Source organism: Otolemur garnettii, unplaced genomic scaffold, assembly GCF_000181295.1.
Source record: "Otolemur garnettii isolate 467f Iridium unplaced genomic scaffold, OtoGar3 scaffold00072, whole genome shotgun sequence".
NCBI classification, from domain to species: Eukaryota; Metazoa; Chordata; class Mammalia; order Primates; family Galagidae; genus Otolemur; species Otolemur garnettii.
In genome coordinates this window covers 7,790,509-7,807,532 of record NW_003852467.1, presented here as the reverse complement: position 1 = coordinate 7,807,532, position 17,024 = coordinate 7,790,509, and the positions used below count along the sequence as shown (strand labels likewise).

The following is a 17,024-nucleotide window of genomic DNA, read 5'->3' as shown; positions in this document are numbered from 1 at the left end:
GGTTTAGCAAGGTACTAGGGATAATTAGTGAAGGACATAGACAAAACCAAAAAATTAAAAAAAAAACAAACAGAAAAACAACAATGACAAAAAACTTGTCCTGATGCAACTTGACCTCCAGTAGGAGAAGAGAGATAATAAACAATACAGTTATTCATAAGCAATTTAAACATTGTTACATAATGATAAACACCATAGAAAAAACATAGAGAATTGAATGCAAAGCACAGCCACTCGTTCCACTTGCAATGAGTGGTTAGAAGGTGCCCTATAAGCAAAGGTTTGAAGAAGCATGGAGAGAGGCAGGCAGACTTCAGGGAGGCGCATTCCAGTCAGAGGGTACAGACAGAGCAAAGCCATAGTGTAAAACTGGCAACAAAACTCTGATATAATGCAATATGGTCAGTGAACAAAAAAGCTACAGGAAATACATGTTCTAAGCAGGGCAAATCACTCGTAGTTGGAAAAGCTTCAGTGAAAGTGCAGATCTTCCCTTGTAGGACTGGTAAGGTTTTCATAAAATAGAAAGGAGACTTTCTGAGCCCATCCAGAACTGGAAAAACACACATGCGATTCAGTTTACATTGGAAGGATGATTATGGCTAGAGGCTAGTTAGCTGCTTCAATTAAAGGACTGAAGGAACTTAAATGCCAGCATAAGAGGTTTCAACTTACTTCCATGGGCAATATAAATCACCTAACAGATCTTAAAGAAAATTCCAAGGTAAGACATGTTTTGGGAAGATTGCACTGAAGGCTTTGCACAGATTAGATTAGAAATGCCGTAAATAATACAATTTTAATCCAAAGGCATTCACTCACAAATATACTCCAATTACAATAACATTTGCAATAAAATAATCTTACTTTGGGCTTTTACTTTTAAACTCTTTATTTTAGAATAAAAACTGCATACATTATAGAAAAACTATAAAAATAGAACAATATATGTCTATATATTTTCTCCAGTTACATTCTCCAATTAATAAAATTTACCACATTTACCTTATTTCTCATCCTATAGACAACTAGGTAAAATAAACACACAGCGCATGTCATTTCTGAAGCAGATGAAAGCAAATTGTAGACATGGACTACATTCTTCAGTGTGAATCTCCTAAAAGCAAGGATAATTGTTTACGTAACTAGAGAGCATTCATCAAATTCAGAATAATTGAGAATGATAAGATGTCATTGTCTATTACATAGTCTATAGTCAAAGTTCAAAACTATGCCAATAGATATTCTTTGTAGCATATTTCCCATCCAGGATTGTACATTGCATTTAGTTGTCAATTAAAGTTCTCTCTTTAGTTTAGGATGGTTCTCCAGCTTTTCTTTGTCTTTTAGAACATTGACATTTCTGAAGAGAAGGTAGATATTTTTTTGTTCCTCAGTTTGGGTTGGCCTGACATTTCCTCAATTGGGGGATACTTATATTTTTCTGGCTCAAATTCCATATAAATGATATTATACCTTGTTAGTACAGTACACCACGGGGCACATAATGTCAATTTTTCCCAATACTGGTGATGTTAACTTTTGGTTGTTTCCTTGACATGGCGTCCATTTTCTCCTTAATCATTACTAATAATCAGCGAAGAGGCACTTTGAAACAGTGTGAATATCTTCCCTCACCAACCTTTCACCCAGTAATTTTAACATCTGTTATATAATTTTTGTCTGAATCAATTGTCTGACTCAATGGCTGGAAAATGGTGGTTTCTGACTACCATTCCTTTTATAGTTACCAGTTGGCATTCTGTTCTTAGGGAGAGCTTTCCCATTTTATTTGTTTGTTTATAATTAAGATGAATGATGGGTTCATGATTTGTTCAATTCCTGACATTATTCATTTTGACTCATCTTTTCAGAGGCCACTTATGAATATTCCTTACTTCATAAAAAAAAAGAAATTGCCTTAATACCCTTCTTACTTGTTTGGAAAGAGGAAAAGCATATTCTGAGGGTAGGCTCAGCAAACCGTGTAGAGAAAGATACATTTTTTTCCTCTGGTCTTCCATTTTTTTTCATTCTTAATGGTTCCTTAAGATGTAACAATTAAATTCCAAGGGCTTGTGAGACTTAGTCTATCTGGGCCCTAAGGGTGTGTCCTAGCCAAAGGCCCTATATGCATTCTTGGTGGGCAGTGAGTACAAGTTAATTTGATGCTTTGGCTGAAAACGTCTATACAAATGGCAAAATATACTACTTTGAAGGTGATCTTTTGCCCAAATGTTTGGTCACATAAATCAACCTATTCTATTCAGGGGCTAATTTAATTTTTATTATTATAATTTGGGAGGTATGATCTGCCTTTTCCAAAGGGGCTTTTGCAAGATCAAAACTGTTTTCCTTACATTCTAGTTTATACCTTCCCAAAACATTTTCGAGCTTTATGTGAATAGAAATTTGGTTTCTTAATGTGTTACCAAAAAAAAAAATTATAACTGCTTCTAAATTGCGCTGATGTATTGTAGAATTGAGTTGAATATCTTTGTAGGCTGAGCATAATTATCCTCCTGCCAGGAACAAATAAGTTATACTGCTCCAGAGAAATAAATATGCATATGAATTTATGTGGTTGGATAAATCCTTATAAACTTTAGCTCTTTATAACACAATGAGAGAAGAAGAAATGTACTTGGTGAGGCTAATGAATAAACTGGGATCATTACGGTGTCTATCATGCATTTCTCCACGAACTTGCATTTTACTGCATATAAATCAGGGGCACAACATTTCAAAAGACTTTGTATAGCAAACGAACCAATTTGGGGATGAACTATATAAGAATAAGCCACCTAAAATCCTCAATTACACTTTATACCAGATTTTATTATATATGTATACACACACAGAGATCAAATAAAGATACAAAATGTAAACTCCAAATGAAGAGTTCGAAAGTACATATGAGCTTTAATTTACATTGTTAAAATCTTTGCCTCTTGAAGGATTTCTAGCAGAAAATGTTTGCAAACAATAACACCAGGTACAGGCCAATAAAGTATAGGATCCCATACTACACCAGGTAATTGCAGCAAGATTAGTGTAAACCAAATGCATTTATTACATGCAGTGTAATCCAATATACCAAGAGATGGCATGCGCTTTATTTTAATTAGCTGTTTCTTTTAAGGGGTTGCTTGCTCCAACTGTCTAGATAAGAAAAAATTGTAGTCATTGCTCAAAATGCTTGTAGCAAATCTAGTTTTAAATTGAAACAATTTATTCCAAAAGCAGTCTACTACTGCAGCAATAATCAATGTGTTTTCCCGTAGCCATACTGGAGCTTTCCAAGGACTATTGTTAATTGCCTGTAACTAAATGACTGCTTGTGCCCTTAAATGCAACTCTTTGGCACTTGTTCATTTGTTGTGTTTAACCAAATGCCAGTTTTCCTTAGGTTTTGACTAGCAATTTTGCTTTCCTGTTTTCAATATTCTGTCTCAGTCCCTTAAAGAGGGCAGAGTCTATCATTTTAACAAAATAACACAAAGGCTAAACAGATTTTAAAAGGTCTGCACTTTCTCTTTCCATCCTCAGATGTTGAATTATGCTGAAATGGAATCTTTCTATTTTTTAAATGCTGCCACTCCAGGCAACTTGAACTAGAGCTGAAAAGCAGATCCCATTTCAAAGGGAAAATGACATTTGCTGGGGCAACACCATTCACATTGTAATGTAAAGATAAAATAGAGCACAGTGGGTTCAAATAATTTCTTTTAACTGTGACAGACTTTAACCCCTAGTAATTTTGTCCTAACCCAATGGATACGCCATAATAGGTAGTGCTCAAATTAATGAATAAGTCCAGCTTGGAGCAAAAGAACACGGAGACTAAATCTAATGCACCGTTTTCTGTGAGAGAGTTCATACATGCTAGATAAACCAATGTGACTGACTTAAATCAAATGGAAACAATTTTAGCCTGCACACATTTATAACACGTAGGCATATATATTATACTCTTGCGTAAAAAGAATGTAGTGACTGTGGATCAAGCCCTGGTGCATGAACTATGGGGAAAGACATTTCATTCCTGACCTCCTTGGAAGGAAGCTACTAGCGTGCCATGCTTCTTCCTGTAATACTACATAAGTATCTGGGGGAAAATCTGAGACGCTCTCGGGATCTAAGGATAAATGAGCTCCCTGTAAGTGCTGTTTCTTTGGATCACATTTTGGTATTTTTATTTTATTTAATGACTATCTATGGCTTAGAAGAATGATTCTTCCTTATTGCTCATTCTCTAGGCATATATAACATTTCATATCTTTGTACCTTAAAGGAGTTATTTAGTGACATTAGACCGTTCCTGTAATTGCTCAGCTACCCTGCTCTCATTTTCTTATTATGTTTCAGACAGCACTATTGATTGGCTAAGTAAATAGAGTACTTTTTGAATGGCTCCAGACATCTAGTAATGGGAGTAACTCACATTTGGGTAATTCTCTAAAAATAAGAAGGACTTACTCTCCTGCATTTTTTTTCTCTAATGTATACCTATCCAGTTTCTAAAATTAAAATAAAGTATATAGAAACCATCTGAAGAAAATGAGAGTTCTGTTTATTGGATTGATAGGATCATGTTTCTGGCCTAGTTTTCAAGTACTTCCAAGGTATTTGGCTAGGTATGGGAACTTGAGGCAGGCTACATGCCTAGGCCCAGTGCTGTACCTCCAGATGCAAAAGATGTGCTTGGAGGCACCACAGAAGAATCATTTCCTGCCTGGGCAGTTATCTACAGCAGAGCAGCTGTCCTGACTTCCAGTTTTCTAAAGAGTTTCTCCTAACATGGCCTTGCATTAAAACGTACACAGGCTTGTTTTTAATCAAAATTATGGAGAATGGAAGTGTGATTAAAATAGGATAAAATGCATACATCTTAAGGGGTCAGCTCAGTGAGTTTTGCCAACTGCATACACTTGTATATTTACACCAAAACCAAGGTGCAGAATATTTCCTTTACTCCAGAAAGTTTCCTCTTGCCCCTTTCCTGTAGCCATACTGGAGCCTTGCAAGGACTATTGTTAATTGCCTGTAACTAAATGACTTTCGCCCATCTCCAAGGCATCTATTTATATCACTGCAGATTATCTTTGTCCATTCTTGAACTTAATTTGAATAAAATCTTGCAGCAAATGTTATTTTGTGTCTGGCTTCCTTCACCTAAAATAATTTTATGAGATTCATGAATGTTATCTATAGTTATCTATAGTTTATTCTTTTTATAGCTAAATGTATTCTATTGTATGGATATACAATAGTCTGTTCATCATCTTCAGTTAGTGGACATTTGGATTGTTTCCAGTTGTGAATACTATGAATAAAAGTACTCTGAACAGTCTCATGCAAGTCTTTTTGCAGATCTCTGCTTATACATGTCTTGGGTAAATACTTAGGAGCAGAACTGCTATTCATAGGGTAGATTTATACTGAGCCTTTGTAGAAGCTACTCCAAATTTTCCAGGGTAGTAGTACCATTGTGTGTTGTCACCAGCAATGCTTGAGAGTAAAGGTTAAGTGTTCTTGATTTTTTTCCATTTCTTATACAAGAAATTCTGAAATGGTGAATTCCAAGTGTTTAATGTGCTAAGTTAGAAAACAGAATGAACCTTAAAAGAAGCCATAATCGAAATTCTTACATCTGCCATAATATTTCGTGTATTTTAAATCAATGTTTTTCTGGCATATAAATCACCCCGTAAACAGAAGTTACAGTTTTATGCAGGCTTCTGTGTGTAGTGAAGTTTAACTCAGATCCTGAGAGAACAAGACCCAATGCAATTCCCAGGATTATCCATTCACTTATCCATTCTGTTCACATAATAGGGGGAAAACATTATAGTGAAGAAAGAGCATTTTATATTTCATTCCTGATACTTTTGTAGCATTATATTGTGTGGTTTCTCACGAGGTTCAACGGATAAAGCTGCTTTCAGTTTTTCACACGTTATGCTAATTGACTTAGAGTCTAAAACGTTTAATATCTCACTTTATTTTTCCCTTTTTAAATTCATAAAGTTCAATTGCTTTTAATAAGATTTCCTTTTATTTTTGGTTTAATTTTAATAAGTACAGAAAATACACTTGATTAAACAGTATTTATGTGCGTTTTTTATTAAACTATTGAATTAGAAATAAAAGCATAAATAAAAAGAAATATGACTAAAGTTTTTTTACATGTTTTTTAATTACAGGAAAAATGACATCCCATCCAAACACACACACACACACACACACACATATACACACGTGTTCTTGTCAGAAAATGATGTCCATGGTTTTTACATTATTTGTCACTGAAACTACCCTGCTCCCATCATACTACCCCATTTGTAATAACTCAAGACTGACCTTAGTAACTGTGAATGCTTGTTTCTGCAAAACCATAGGTTATTTTAAAGTTGTCAATGTAAGTTTCCATTCATTATACTTTGAAATTAGATAATCTGTTGGTGAATTCTAAATTATGGAATTAATAGCACCATTAGTTTACAGCTTTAAATACTAGAATAATTATATTGAATGGTAATTAAAGACACTAGTAATGTTCCGGGTGGTTGTCAACAGCAAAGAACAGTGGTTCCCCATAAGTAACAACATTTGGACCGTGGTGATCAAGGACAACACTTAGTTAATGTGAATTTCAATATCCGTGTGTGGTGGCTTACTATTTTAGATACCAGTATCTTTATTTTTGAACCAATGCTCATAAGCCCTAAAGGAGATAAAAAGAAGGAAATTGTTTATCCTTGATTGGCCTGATAATTTTTGATATAATATAGACATTCAGTAGGAAAGGAGCTCTTGTATACAATGAATATCAAGGAAATTCCTCTTTTGATAGAACGTAGTAGGATACTTAGTAAAAGGAAAGGAAAGAAAAGGGAGAAAAATAATGTAATTTTGAAAAATACAACCGACATATTCTATTGAGACATCCACTACAAAGGCCTACTTCTTAAGCCCAAATAAACATTCGGCCTATGAGATCATGGTAGACTACCTGGGCAACACTCTAGTCACAGAGATATGGTACAGGAGCCATTGCTGCTGGCAGGAGTCAGCAGAAAGCATTAATTAGGCTTCCCCAAACTCTATGCAACAGTCCACAGTGTACCCCAGGAACCAGGCTGTTTGACCCCTCATCTCCCTTTGGTCCCTAACCTCCAGGTGACAGCTCAGGTGAGAGGGATCAAGATTCACATTAGGTAAAGGCAAAAGCCACCCTAGCTTAAAAGTGTCATATCCACGGGAACCAATGTTTCTTTTGTCAACCTTATATGCATGCATAGCTTGCAGGATCTCCATAAGGGATTTGCTCATATATGAGAGTTATTATGCTCAGACAAACCTAATATTATAGTTCCCAATCAGGTATTTATAATTCTTTCAGTCCAAATGCAATCTACCAAGGAAGGTTCCTTTTTACCATAAGCAATGTTGCTTAGCAACATAGTTACCACATACCACCTTATCTGGTTACCAAGGAAACAAAAGCTAGAAAGTTAGGGAAAGGTCAAATTGTCATGCGAAAAGGGAAAGGGTTGTCTTAACCCATTACCCACATCTGCTCTTATCCAGAAAAATGTGAAATGAAGTTGAATTTATGATTTTAGATGTGAATATTATATAATGTCCTGCTGTGATTTCTTTATTTCTAGAACTGATGTACACAGTGGAACTTGCTGGAGGGCTTGGCGCTATCCTCCTGCTGCTTGTTTGTTTGGTGACCATCTACAAGTGTTACAAGATTGAAATCATGCTCTTCTACAGGAATCATTTTGGAGCTGAAGAGCTGGATGGAGGTAAGATGGGTCCTTTTATTGTTCTTTCTGAATATTCTGTTTCCCGCCTTTGTTTTATTAAAAGGAAAAAAAGTTACCTGCCTAATTACTGGCAGCATCTCTTATAATCTTTCAACGTTCAGTTCGTAAATTCATCTTTTATACAGAAATATAGGTATGGTGCTTTGGAGCCAATACTGTAGGTACTTTCCCCTGAGAATTGTATAGTAACACCTACCCTTTTTACAATTGTATTCCAGGAGCACTTACAAATTACAGGCCCTGATTGCAATGCCATCGGAGTGTTCATTTTCTCTCACCATGTAATCAGTACTGAAAGGCCAGCTTTACTTTTCTATATGTAAGGAGTGTCTTTTTTAATTGTGTTCACTGGCCCAGTAGTTTGAAGTTTATCTCAATTTGTTCCTATTTAGACTGATCAGTTATAATAAACTGTACTGAGTATTTTAGAATTCACCCAACAGTCTTTCTAATCTTATTTATTTCGCTATATTTAGATAGCCTAATTTTTATTCCAAGTGTGGACCAATGGATGGGAAACTGCACAAACACGTTGTTTTTATAATGATACATCTAAGGCTTTTACTCAAATCAGACAAGTAAATTTTTTTGTGGAAATTATAATTATTATTTGCTTCTGGTCAGCCATGAATATGCATACAATCTAAGAGTAATTGGAGTCCTTAAAATTAAGTTCCCTGCACCTTCCATTAAAGGACTTAAGTGGGTTTTTTTTTTCCACTTTTGATGATTCAAAAAAGCGTAAGATACAATTGCAGTATAGGAAGCATAAACAAACTGACAATGAATAGTACAGATGATAAAGCTTTCTTGGTCATAGTTACAATTATTTTTTACTGACAATTATTTTTGTTTTGCATCAAATGAAACAAAGGAAAACAAAGCAAGTGCCCCTGTTGCCGTGTTTCCAGATCCACTGGAATAAACCCACAGGCTGAGCTGCAGACTTGCCCTCACCCCATGAGGGTGAAGTCTCAGCTGTAGCAAAACTAACTTTTTTTCCTTTCATTAGCTTTTAAGTGCAGATTTCCCTAATTTATTCTTTGTTTCTTTCTTGCCTATGGACACAAATTATTATTTTCCTTTGCTGCTGCTTTAAAAAAATATGTTTAAAAAACTGTCATTGTCAGAGCTATTGTTGGGTGAATATTAAGCAAGCCGAGTGCTAGGCATTCTTAAAGTCATTCCTGCTAAGCCTCACAAAAATCCTGAGGTCAATATTATAATCTCAATTTTACTGATAAGGCAGCTGAGGCTCCCAGAGGTTAAATAACTTCCTCAAGAAGATAACACAAGTATTACTGTCAATGGTCAAAATGGGATTTGAAAATAAGTCTACTTCCAAAGACTTTATTTTATTGGACACTGAGTCTCTATAATTTTTTGTCTTTTAAAAATGTAGTGCCTTCAATATAATCTAAAGATCTGCTGCTTTTGTACAATTAGCACAGTAGATGATATTTGAAAAGGCATATTACCTGAATAAGTCTCACTTTAGCTATTAACCCTGTTTTGAATGTTTATTTTGTGTTCTGAATGATAGGAATGATTTTATCCAAACCTCCGATTCCCAATGCAGTTTTTATCCGTTATTTGCTGAATGCAGAAAATGGTGGAATATAATGAAAAATGTGTGAATCGGACGCAGTTGAACTTTTAATGAATTGCAGTTTCTTTGGGGGAGTCCTGCTAGTTCTAAACACTTCAGTGAGTTACTTGAGTAACTTTATAGAAGTTCACTGTTATTCTGAAGCTCCTGGGCCTGCAGGGTTTTTTTTTTAAGTGTCTTTATGTAAGAAAATAAAGTAAACAAACACAGATAGTATGCTAGCAGACTAGAAGTTTCTCCCAGAAAGCTAATTTAGTTAATAAATGCTTGAAGAATTGTTAGAACTCTGCCTCTAAGGCCACCTTGAACACAATTGAGGATCTAAGTACTAGGGGCTTTCCTTGACATGCCATTGTGAATGCATTAAGCCCAAAGAAAACTAAGATAACAAAATTACTTATCATCTAGGTAATACTAATGCCCGAGGTAGTCCTCTAAAGCAGCAGTTCTCAACCTGTGGGTTGTGACCCCTTTGGGTCAGATATTCTGCATATCAGATATTTACATTATGATTCATAACGGTAGCAAAATTACAGTAATGAAGTAGTAACGAAAATAATTTTATGGTTGGGGGTCACCACAACATGAGGAACTGTATTAAAGGGTTACAGCATTGTCCACTGCTCTAAAGAGAGAAATAAAAGCACACGCTGCCACAGCAGGGGTTGTTTAAATGATTTTATAGGCAGGAATTCTTACTGGAAGTGCCATGGCTTGTGTGGCCTTCGTACGGTAAAGCAGATCTGTTCCTGCTGGAATGATGATCAGGGCCTGCCCTTAACTCCTGTCTCCTGCTGCCTCACCCCGGATCCCACAAACTTTAAGAAACACTGTTTCATCAGATCCATACTATAACAATACTATTAATAACAACAACAATAGTAATAAATACTGTAACAAGTTGAAAACTCATATCTTAACAAAAGTTAGATGTGCATACATGCCATCTTTCTTTAATTCTCTAATGCTCTAAAACCATTCATCTTGGCTCTCAAGGTGCTATTTTTACTTATGGCAAAAAACTCATAACATTGTCACTCCATGATACCTCAGGCCCTTTTTGTTTGGAATTCAGCTTCTTACAGGTTACCATTCAGCTGAAAACGGGGGTATTCCATTTCTCTTCTTCCGTTTTCCCTCAAGAAACCTGTTGCAATGAGCTAAAACGCGAGGTTGCACTAAGCTATGATGATGCCACTGCACTCTAGCCAGAGCGACAGAATGAGACCTTGTCTCAGAGAAAAGAAAAAAAATGCAAAAAGCAAAAACAAAAACAAAACCCCCCAAAATAAACTGATGCATGGCCTTCTGCCCGCAGACACTCCAAGCCTTGGGAATGTGACTTCCCCACTCTATGTTCGTGTCACGTGCAGCCTCCTGACATTCTTGCCAAGTCCCCAATGAAAGCAGAATGCAGGCATCAGTGTTTTAGTCTAATCTTCATTTAGCTAAGGGTTTTTCCTGTTCAAATTAACCTGAAGTCCCTTTAAGCAACCGTAGTCTTCATATCTCCCTGAGCTATTGGCTCACTTTCTACCTGCTGTGATCCTATTTATTTTTGGAAATAAAAACTTACAGAAAATGTTTAACTATAATTCAACGAGACATGTGTCAGTGTATTTATAAATAATAAAGACTTAAAAATTTAATGTCTGCTAGAGGATTAGAAAAAGTTTGTATTATGGATAAATAATAGTTTTTTTTAAAAACCTTGTTTCTAGGGAACTCACATATAGCTTTCTGGTAAAGGAGAAAGGCACCTGGTGATGCCATCTCTTCCGCACTGGAGACACTACTGCCACCTCATCTTTGGACGCATTGAGTACTAGTTACTAAAGGCCCAGATCCTTCTCATGGCCTCTAGTCACAAGCTTCACAGTGTTGTCCAGAATATTCTCCTTTGTGAATTTCAGCCACCCTCACCTATATTTCCAGTACCATAAAGCCTACTACACTCATTCTCACCTCCCAATTCTTTAAGAAAAAAATCATCCCCTTAACCCATTGGCTCTTTAACATGCAGGTCCCATGTGGGTGCAGAGTTTTTCTACAAAGATTTTCGTTTCCAAAGACCTTCCCTGAGAAAAAGGACACAAATATTTGCTCTTCTTGGATTCTGCCTCAAACTATAGGAACTTCCCCTCCCTGAGGCCCTCAGGGTCCCCTCTCAGAAACTCAGGCAGCTTTAAACCTTAGTTACATCCTCTTAGATCCTTCTACGCATGCTCTATGGTAAAATAATTATGTAGTCTTCCAGTGGTGGAAAAGTTCTCTGACATCATCAAGTCCCAATCCTTCCTAGCTGTCCCATAAGTCTTTTCTTCTTCCATGGAATAGATGGCTGTCAAGAGAAAGTACAGGCTTTTTCAATTCTCGTCTTGGCCTTTTTTTAAAAAAAAATTAATTTGGAAGTTAAATCTGAGAAATGCCTTCTTTATGCTTGGTCACTGTATTTCTCTCCCCTGGAAAATAAATTCATAAAATAATCTTATAAGTAAAGAAAGGTAAAGGATGTGAAGAAGAGCAGGGAAAGAAAGTTTAGCTGAGATTTCGAAGCATCCTACTATGACAGTGTGATAACAAATTCATTGTCCATTCATTAACTAGTTATTCAATAACAAGTCCTGTGTTGACTACTTTATTAATAATAAGCAAATCATATAATTAGAAAGACAGAATTTGAACCCAGATCTAAGGGACTCTAAATCTCAACACTTGTAGCCCTTGTATTAGGCTGGGAAATGGTGAATCTCCATCAGGAACACATTCAGCTGGCTCCCTTCAAGTCATTACAATAGGCATTACCTATTTTAGTTCTATATTATAAGGATTCTTATATAAAAGAAGTCAGTTAATTTCTCAAGATAGAACATATTGATGCTTTGCTCTTAGTTTGTTAACATCACTCCTAAGTCTCTCTCAACATAACCTTACATTTTAATATCTCCCCTGGATTCAGGCCTTAGAACTTCTCTTCTAATGCCACAGCACCCAAATTCTTGGATTGCATTCGTTATCCTGCCTTTCATTGCATTTATGAACAAGTAACTCCTAATCTGAATGTCCTGCTCCTACTTCTCATCTTTTAGTGTCATTTTTTATGGCAGCCTATTGTTATTTCCATGAATGTAGGTCCCAGACACCTGCCCCTTGCCACCTCTATACTCATTCATTCTCTGTCATCCTACAGTTTCTACCTCAGTTCCTTATATTTTCCTTTACCTCGCTGTCTATACTTTCTCCTTGCCTACCATTTCCAATTCGTTGTTACAATCCATCGATCACACCTCTTGAAGGTAGTCTTTTTCCCTACCCTTACTGCAACTGGCCCGTCCAAGCTTCCTGCATCACCTTCTTGCTTTCATTCTCTACCTCTTCATTTTATCCTTCATGTTCTAACGGAATTATCTTTCTAAGTACAAATTTACTGTAACTTTTTTTTAATGCCTCCATTTTGCCTGCCAGAGCAAGTCCAGGCTTCTTAGCTCAGAAAGCAGTTGCTATTAGAGGGTGGCTCAACTTACTCTTACAGCATTGTCATTCCCACGGAATCTGAACATGCAGAGTTCCACTTAGAATAAGATGCTGGTCTTTGCACAAACTCAGTTGAAGACTGACATAAGACAGTCGAATTATGCATAATTCTTGGGTTCTTTTGGGTAAAATGACATAACAATAATGGTTAAAGGCAGAAGGTTAGCTACTCCCGCAACAACCTTCATTCCACAGAAAAATGAAAGAAGGTTTGGAAAAATTGTACTACATAGATGTTTGTTAAAAAATAGGCACAGAACCCATCCTATAACCTTGAGGAAGTTCCAACTTTGGGGCACGTATGCTCTCAAAAAACTTATAAGAGGCTCAGCACCTGTGGCTTAAGTGGCTAAGGCACCAGCCACATACACCTAAGGTGGTGGGTTCAAATCCAGCCCAGGCTGCCAAACAACAATGACAGCTGCAACCAAAAAATGGCCAGGTGCTGTGGTTGGCGCCTGTGGTGCCAGCTACTTGGGAGGCTGAGGCAGGAGACTCACTTGAACTCAGGAGTTGGAGGTTGCTGTGAGCTGTGATGCCATGGCACTCTACCCAGGGGGACAGCTTGAGGCTCTGTCTCAAAAAAAAAAAAAAAAACACTTGTAAGAAAATTTCCGCTGAGGCAAATGTGACAATATTCCAGTGATAGGATCGGGTTAACCATCTAAATGACATTCAAGAATGTTCTTCATCAGAACATAGGATCATAGGTCTAAAAGAGTTTCTCCAAGAGGGTAGGCCACTGGTCCTGCTAGATTCTTGCAGGGGAGGGGATGGGTTTCTAAATTGTATTAAGTAAACCGTATGTCTTGAATTGCACTGATTTTTACCACAGAGAGACCATTTCTAAGATGCATTACACTTAGTAAAAGCTACAAATTTTTCCAGTGAAATCTGATTTATAATATCCATTGTGCTAATTGATGAAGCATCTACTTTTGATCACAAAGATAGTTTAAGAGCTTATAATGGCTGCCTTTAATGGCTGTCTTTGGAGTACTGCCTCATTTTAATTAAATTCTAGCTGGCTGTCCTGATAAGGACAACCTATTGTCTCTAGAGCCGAACTTACACTAACATAGCACCCCACTGTCTGTGCTGGAATAATTAGAAAGAAAATACAGACATCATAACAGCATCCTACTCCTTTGCTCCTCCATGCCTCTGCCTGCCGTGTCCCTTCAAGTTTTGTTTAAAAGCTTATAAACCCTGATTAATGTTTGTTTTTCTCAGGGAAAAAACTATTTTTTTTTTTGAATTTGTTTTTCTTCTCTGACTATGAAGTATGGAGGGCATGCTTACTCATAATGATGGCAAGATAAGCTTATAAAAACACTGTAGTCACTAATACGATTTCTATTTTAAAGATGAAGAAAGAGATCTCCTACTCTTATGTTGGGAGTTATTATAGGCATTGGACAAAATAAGTTAGAGCAATCTTTCACAATCTACACCCCAACCCTTGGAAAATGTGAACATCTGTTCCATTTCAGGCATATGAAACAAATTGGTGTCTATGCAATCTTAGGCCATAGAATTTACTTTTCTTTCTCTTTCAATTACAAGGCCACTCATCATACATAGGTTCAAGAATATATGTCCCCATATCTATCAGTGAAAGAGAGTTCTTCTGTAATCATTCAGAAACTCTGTAGGGTTTGGTTTTTATTTGCTTGTTTGTTTCGGAGGGGGTGGTAATTAGATAATTTGTATACACAGAATGAGTTTTTGAATCCCCAGAGGAGAGATATAGAGTTGTTTTTGGTATACAACTTTCCCCAAATCATAAACTCTTAAATGGTAGGAACCAAGCCTTCCTATCCCAAATCCTGGCTCCCTTTACAACTCTGCTACCTCTTACTCTTAAGACTTCTGAATCTGTGTTGCCTGCTACCCTCCTAAGGATGCAAGGGAAGGAAATCAATATCTATGGAATGACTTCTTTGGGCCAAGCCTTGTGCTATATGGTGGGAACTCATTTAATCCCAGACATCTTGCTTCAGCGCCTGTCGCTCAAGCAGCTAAGGCACCAACCACATACACCAGAGCTGGCAGGTTAGAATCCAGCCAGCCTGGGCCTGCCAGACAACAATGACAACTCCAACCAAAAAATGGCATTGTGACAGGTGCCTGCAGTCCCAGCTACTTGGGAGGCTGAGGCAAGAGAATTGCGTGAGCCCAGGAGTTGGAGGTTACTGTGAGCTGTGACGCCATGGCACTCTACTGAGGGTGGCAACTTGAGGCTGTGTCTCAAAAAGAAAAAAAAAAAGCCCAGACATCTTTAGGAAGGTGCTATCTTATACATAAGGAAATACAGTTTCAAGTGAGTTATATAAAAAGTTACAGCAGTCAACTTTTGTTGACTGAGTTCAGTTGCTGGTTTCTTTTTTCACTATTTCACACCATAAATATTTTAATTGGTATCATATTGTAATGTTTGAAAGTTTATGGATTCAAATAGTCCAGAAAATTGCCAGGTGGCAAAATATGTCAACTAGAACAACATGGTAAAAATTCACTGTATGACTTAAGCAATTTTGAGAACATAATTGTCAGAGGTTGCCACAGCAGAATTAAAATTAAAAGTGACATTTATTGAAATAATGATACTCAATAATCACAAAATCAGAATATTAAGATTATATATCTAATTCTTGTTCATTCAAAGGTATGGGTATATCTCTGAAGAATTTTTTGTTTGAAACATTATATCTTGGAAATGTAAGAAAGCATTTGATGGCAAATCTGCAACGTGAGAAGGAAATGTGACTTGCGTTGTGAACACTCTTATTTATTCTAATTATGTCAATGCTGATTTTTAATTTCAACAATTTTCTGTGGTTATATGCCCCACCTAAACATATAAGATTACCTTTTAAGATGAAAAAGAACGGGATGAAATACACAATTCATCTGTGATCCCTCCTCCAGTCTCATTTTGGGAACCCATTTTCTGAATGATGGCTTCTGTCACAAGTCAATTTCACTTGTATGACTTATAAATATTTGAGAACAAAGAAAAAAAAAGAAAGACATAGCCAGCTGCCAATAACAGCTGACAACTATTCAATAGGTGTTTAAAGGTTAAAAACTCCCAAAAACCCAGATGTCAATCTCAAACCATTTCTATTGTCAGTAAATCTCTTTCCCACACCAGATGCAATACAGCCTTCATCTTGAAAAGAGAGTCTTCAATGTACATTTTCTTAAAAGCTGTGGTATTCTAAAAATTCCATGGATCCCTTGGTTTCTCAATACTCTTCAAGGGAATTGAGGCTATTATGCTTTCATATGTTAAAGAGAATGATGCATTTATTTATCTTCTTTTCAAACTCTTCATTCCTGATCATGGTTCCATTTTTCCTTCCCTCATCAATATCTCTTAATAATATTTTAAATTCATGCTTTTAGTTTTTAACTCTATAGGGTCCAAACTTTCGTTTTTTTTCCCTTCAATAATAATTTTATAAAACATCAAAACCAGAAGTTAATTTAGTCAATTTAAGGAGAAAAGTCTACTGAGCATGTTGATTGAGTTCCAGTAACCGAATAGCTAATTGATTGTTTAGATCTTAGGGGTTTTGTTTGTTTTCTTTTTGTTTTCCTGGTGGCACATTTCAGCAAGCATCTCTTAAGAGTCATCAAAAAAGTAACTTAATGACTATATTTGAGATTATGAAGAATTATTACAAAGAGTGTGTACACCAGCTGTTTTCCATCTCTGCAATGAATAGAATTATAGTTGATGGCTCACATCACAGAAAGCAAAATTTAGAGAACAAAGCTCAGAATAAGAAATAGGCTCTTATACCACTCTATGACTACTTTTGAGCTGTTTATAAACTGAAGTTGAATTGAAATGATCATAGCCCTGTTCTGTAAAATATTATTTGAGGTCTTTTTTGTTATAAAAATTTCAACTTTTTCAAAGTTTCACTAGTCACATGAAGCTCATCCACATTAAGATTTGCCAATATATGCTATCCGAAGTATCAAAAACAATTTAAGAGATATTATCCAAAGTGCATATTCAGTTGTGAATT

At 36.3% G+C, this 17,024-nt stretch overlaps 1 protein-coding gene across 2 annotated transcripts in view; it reads left to right on the top strand.

Annotated features, from left to right (window-relative positions):
* The window catches only part of IL1RAPL1 (interleukin 1 receptor accessory protein like 1), a 1,308,770-nt gene that overhangs the window by 1,285,114 nt on the left and 6,632 nt on the right, over nucleotides 1–17,024 (top strand). For both annotated transcript variants that reach the window (XM_003793744.2, XM_012807604.1), the window contains one exon: nucleotides 7,674–7,817. In XM_003793744.2, coding sequence (XP_003793792.1) covers nucleotides 7,674–7,817 — 144 coding nt within the window. The remainder of the gene's footprint in view (nucleotides 1–7,673; nucleotides 7,818–17,024) is intronic.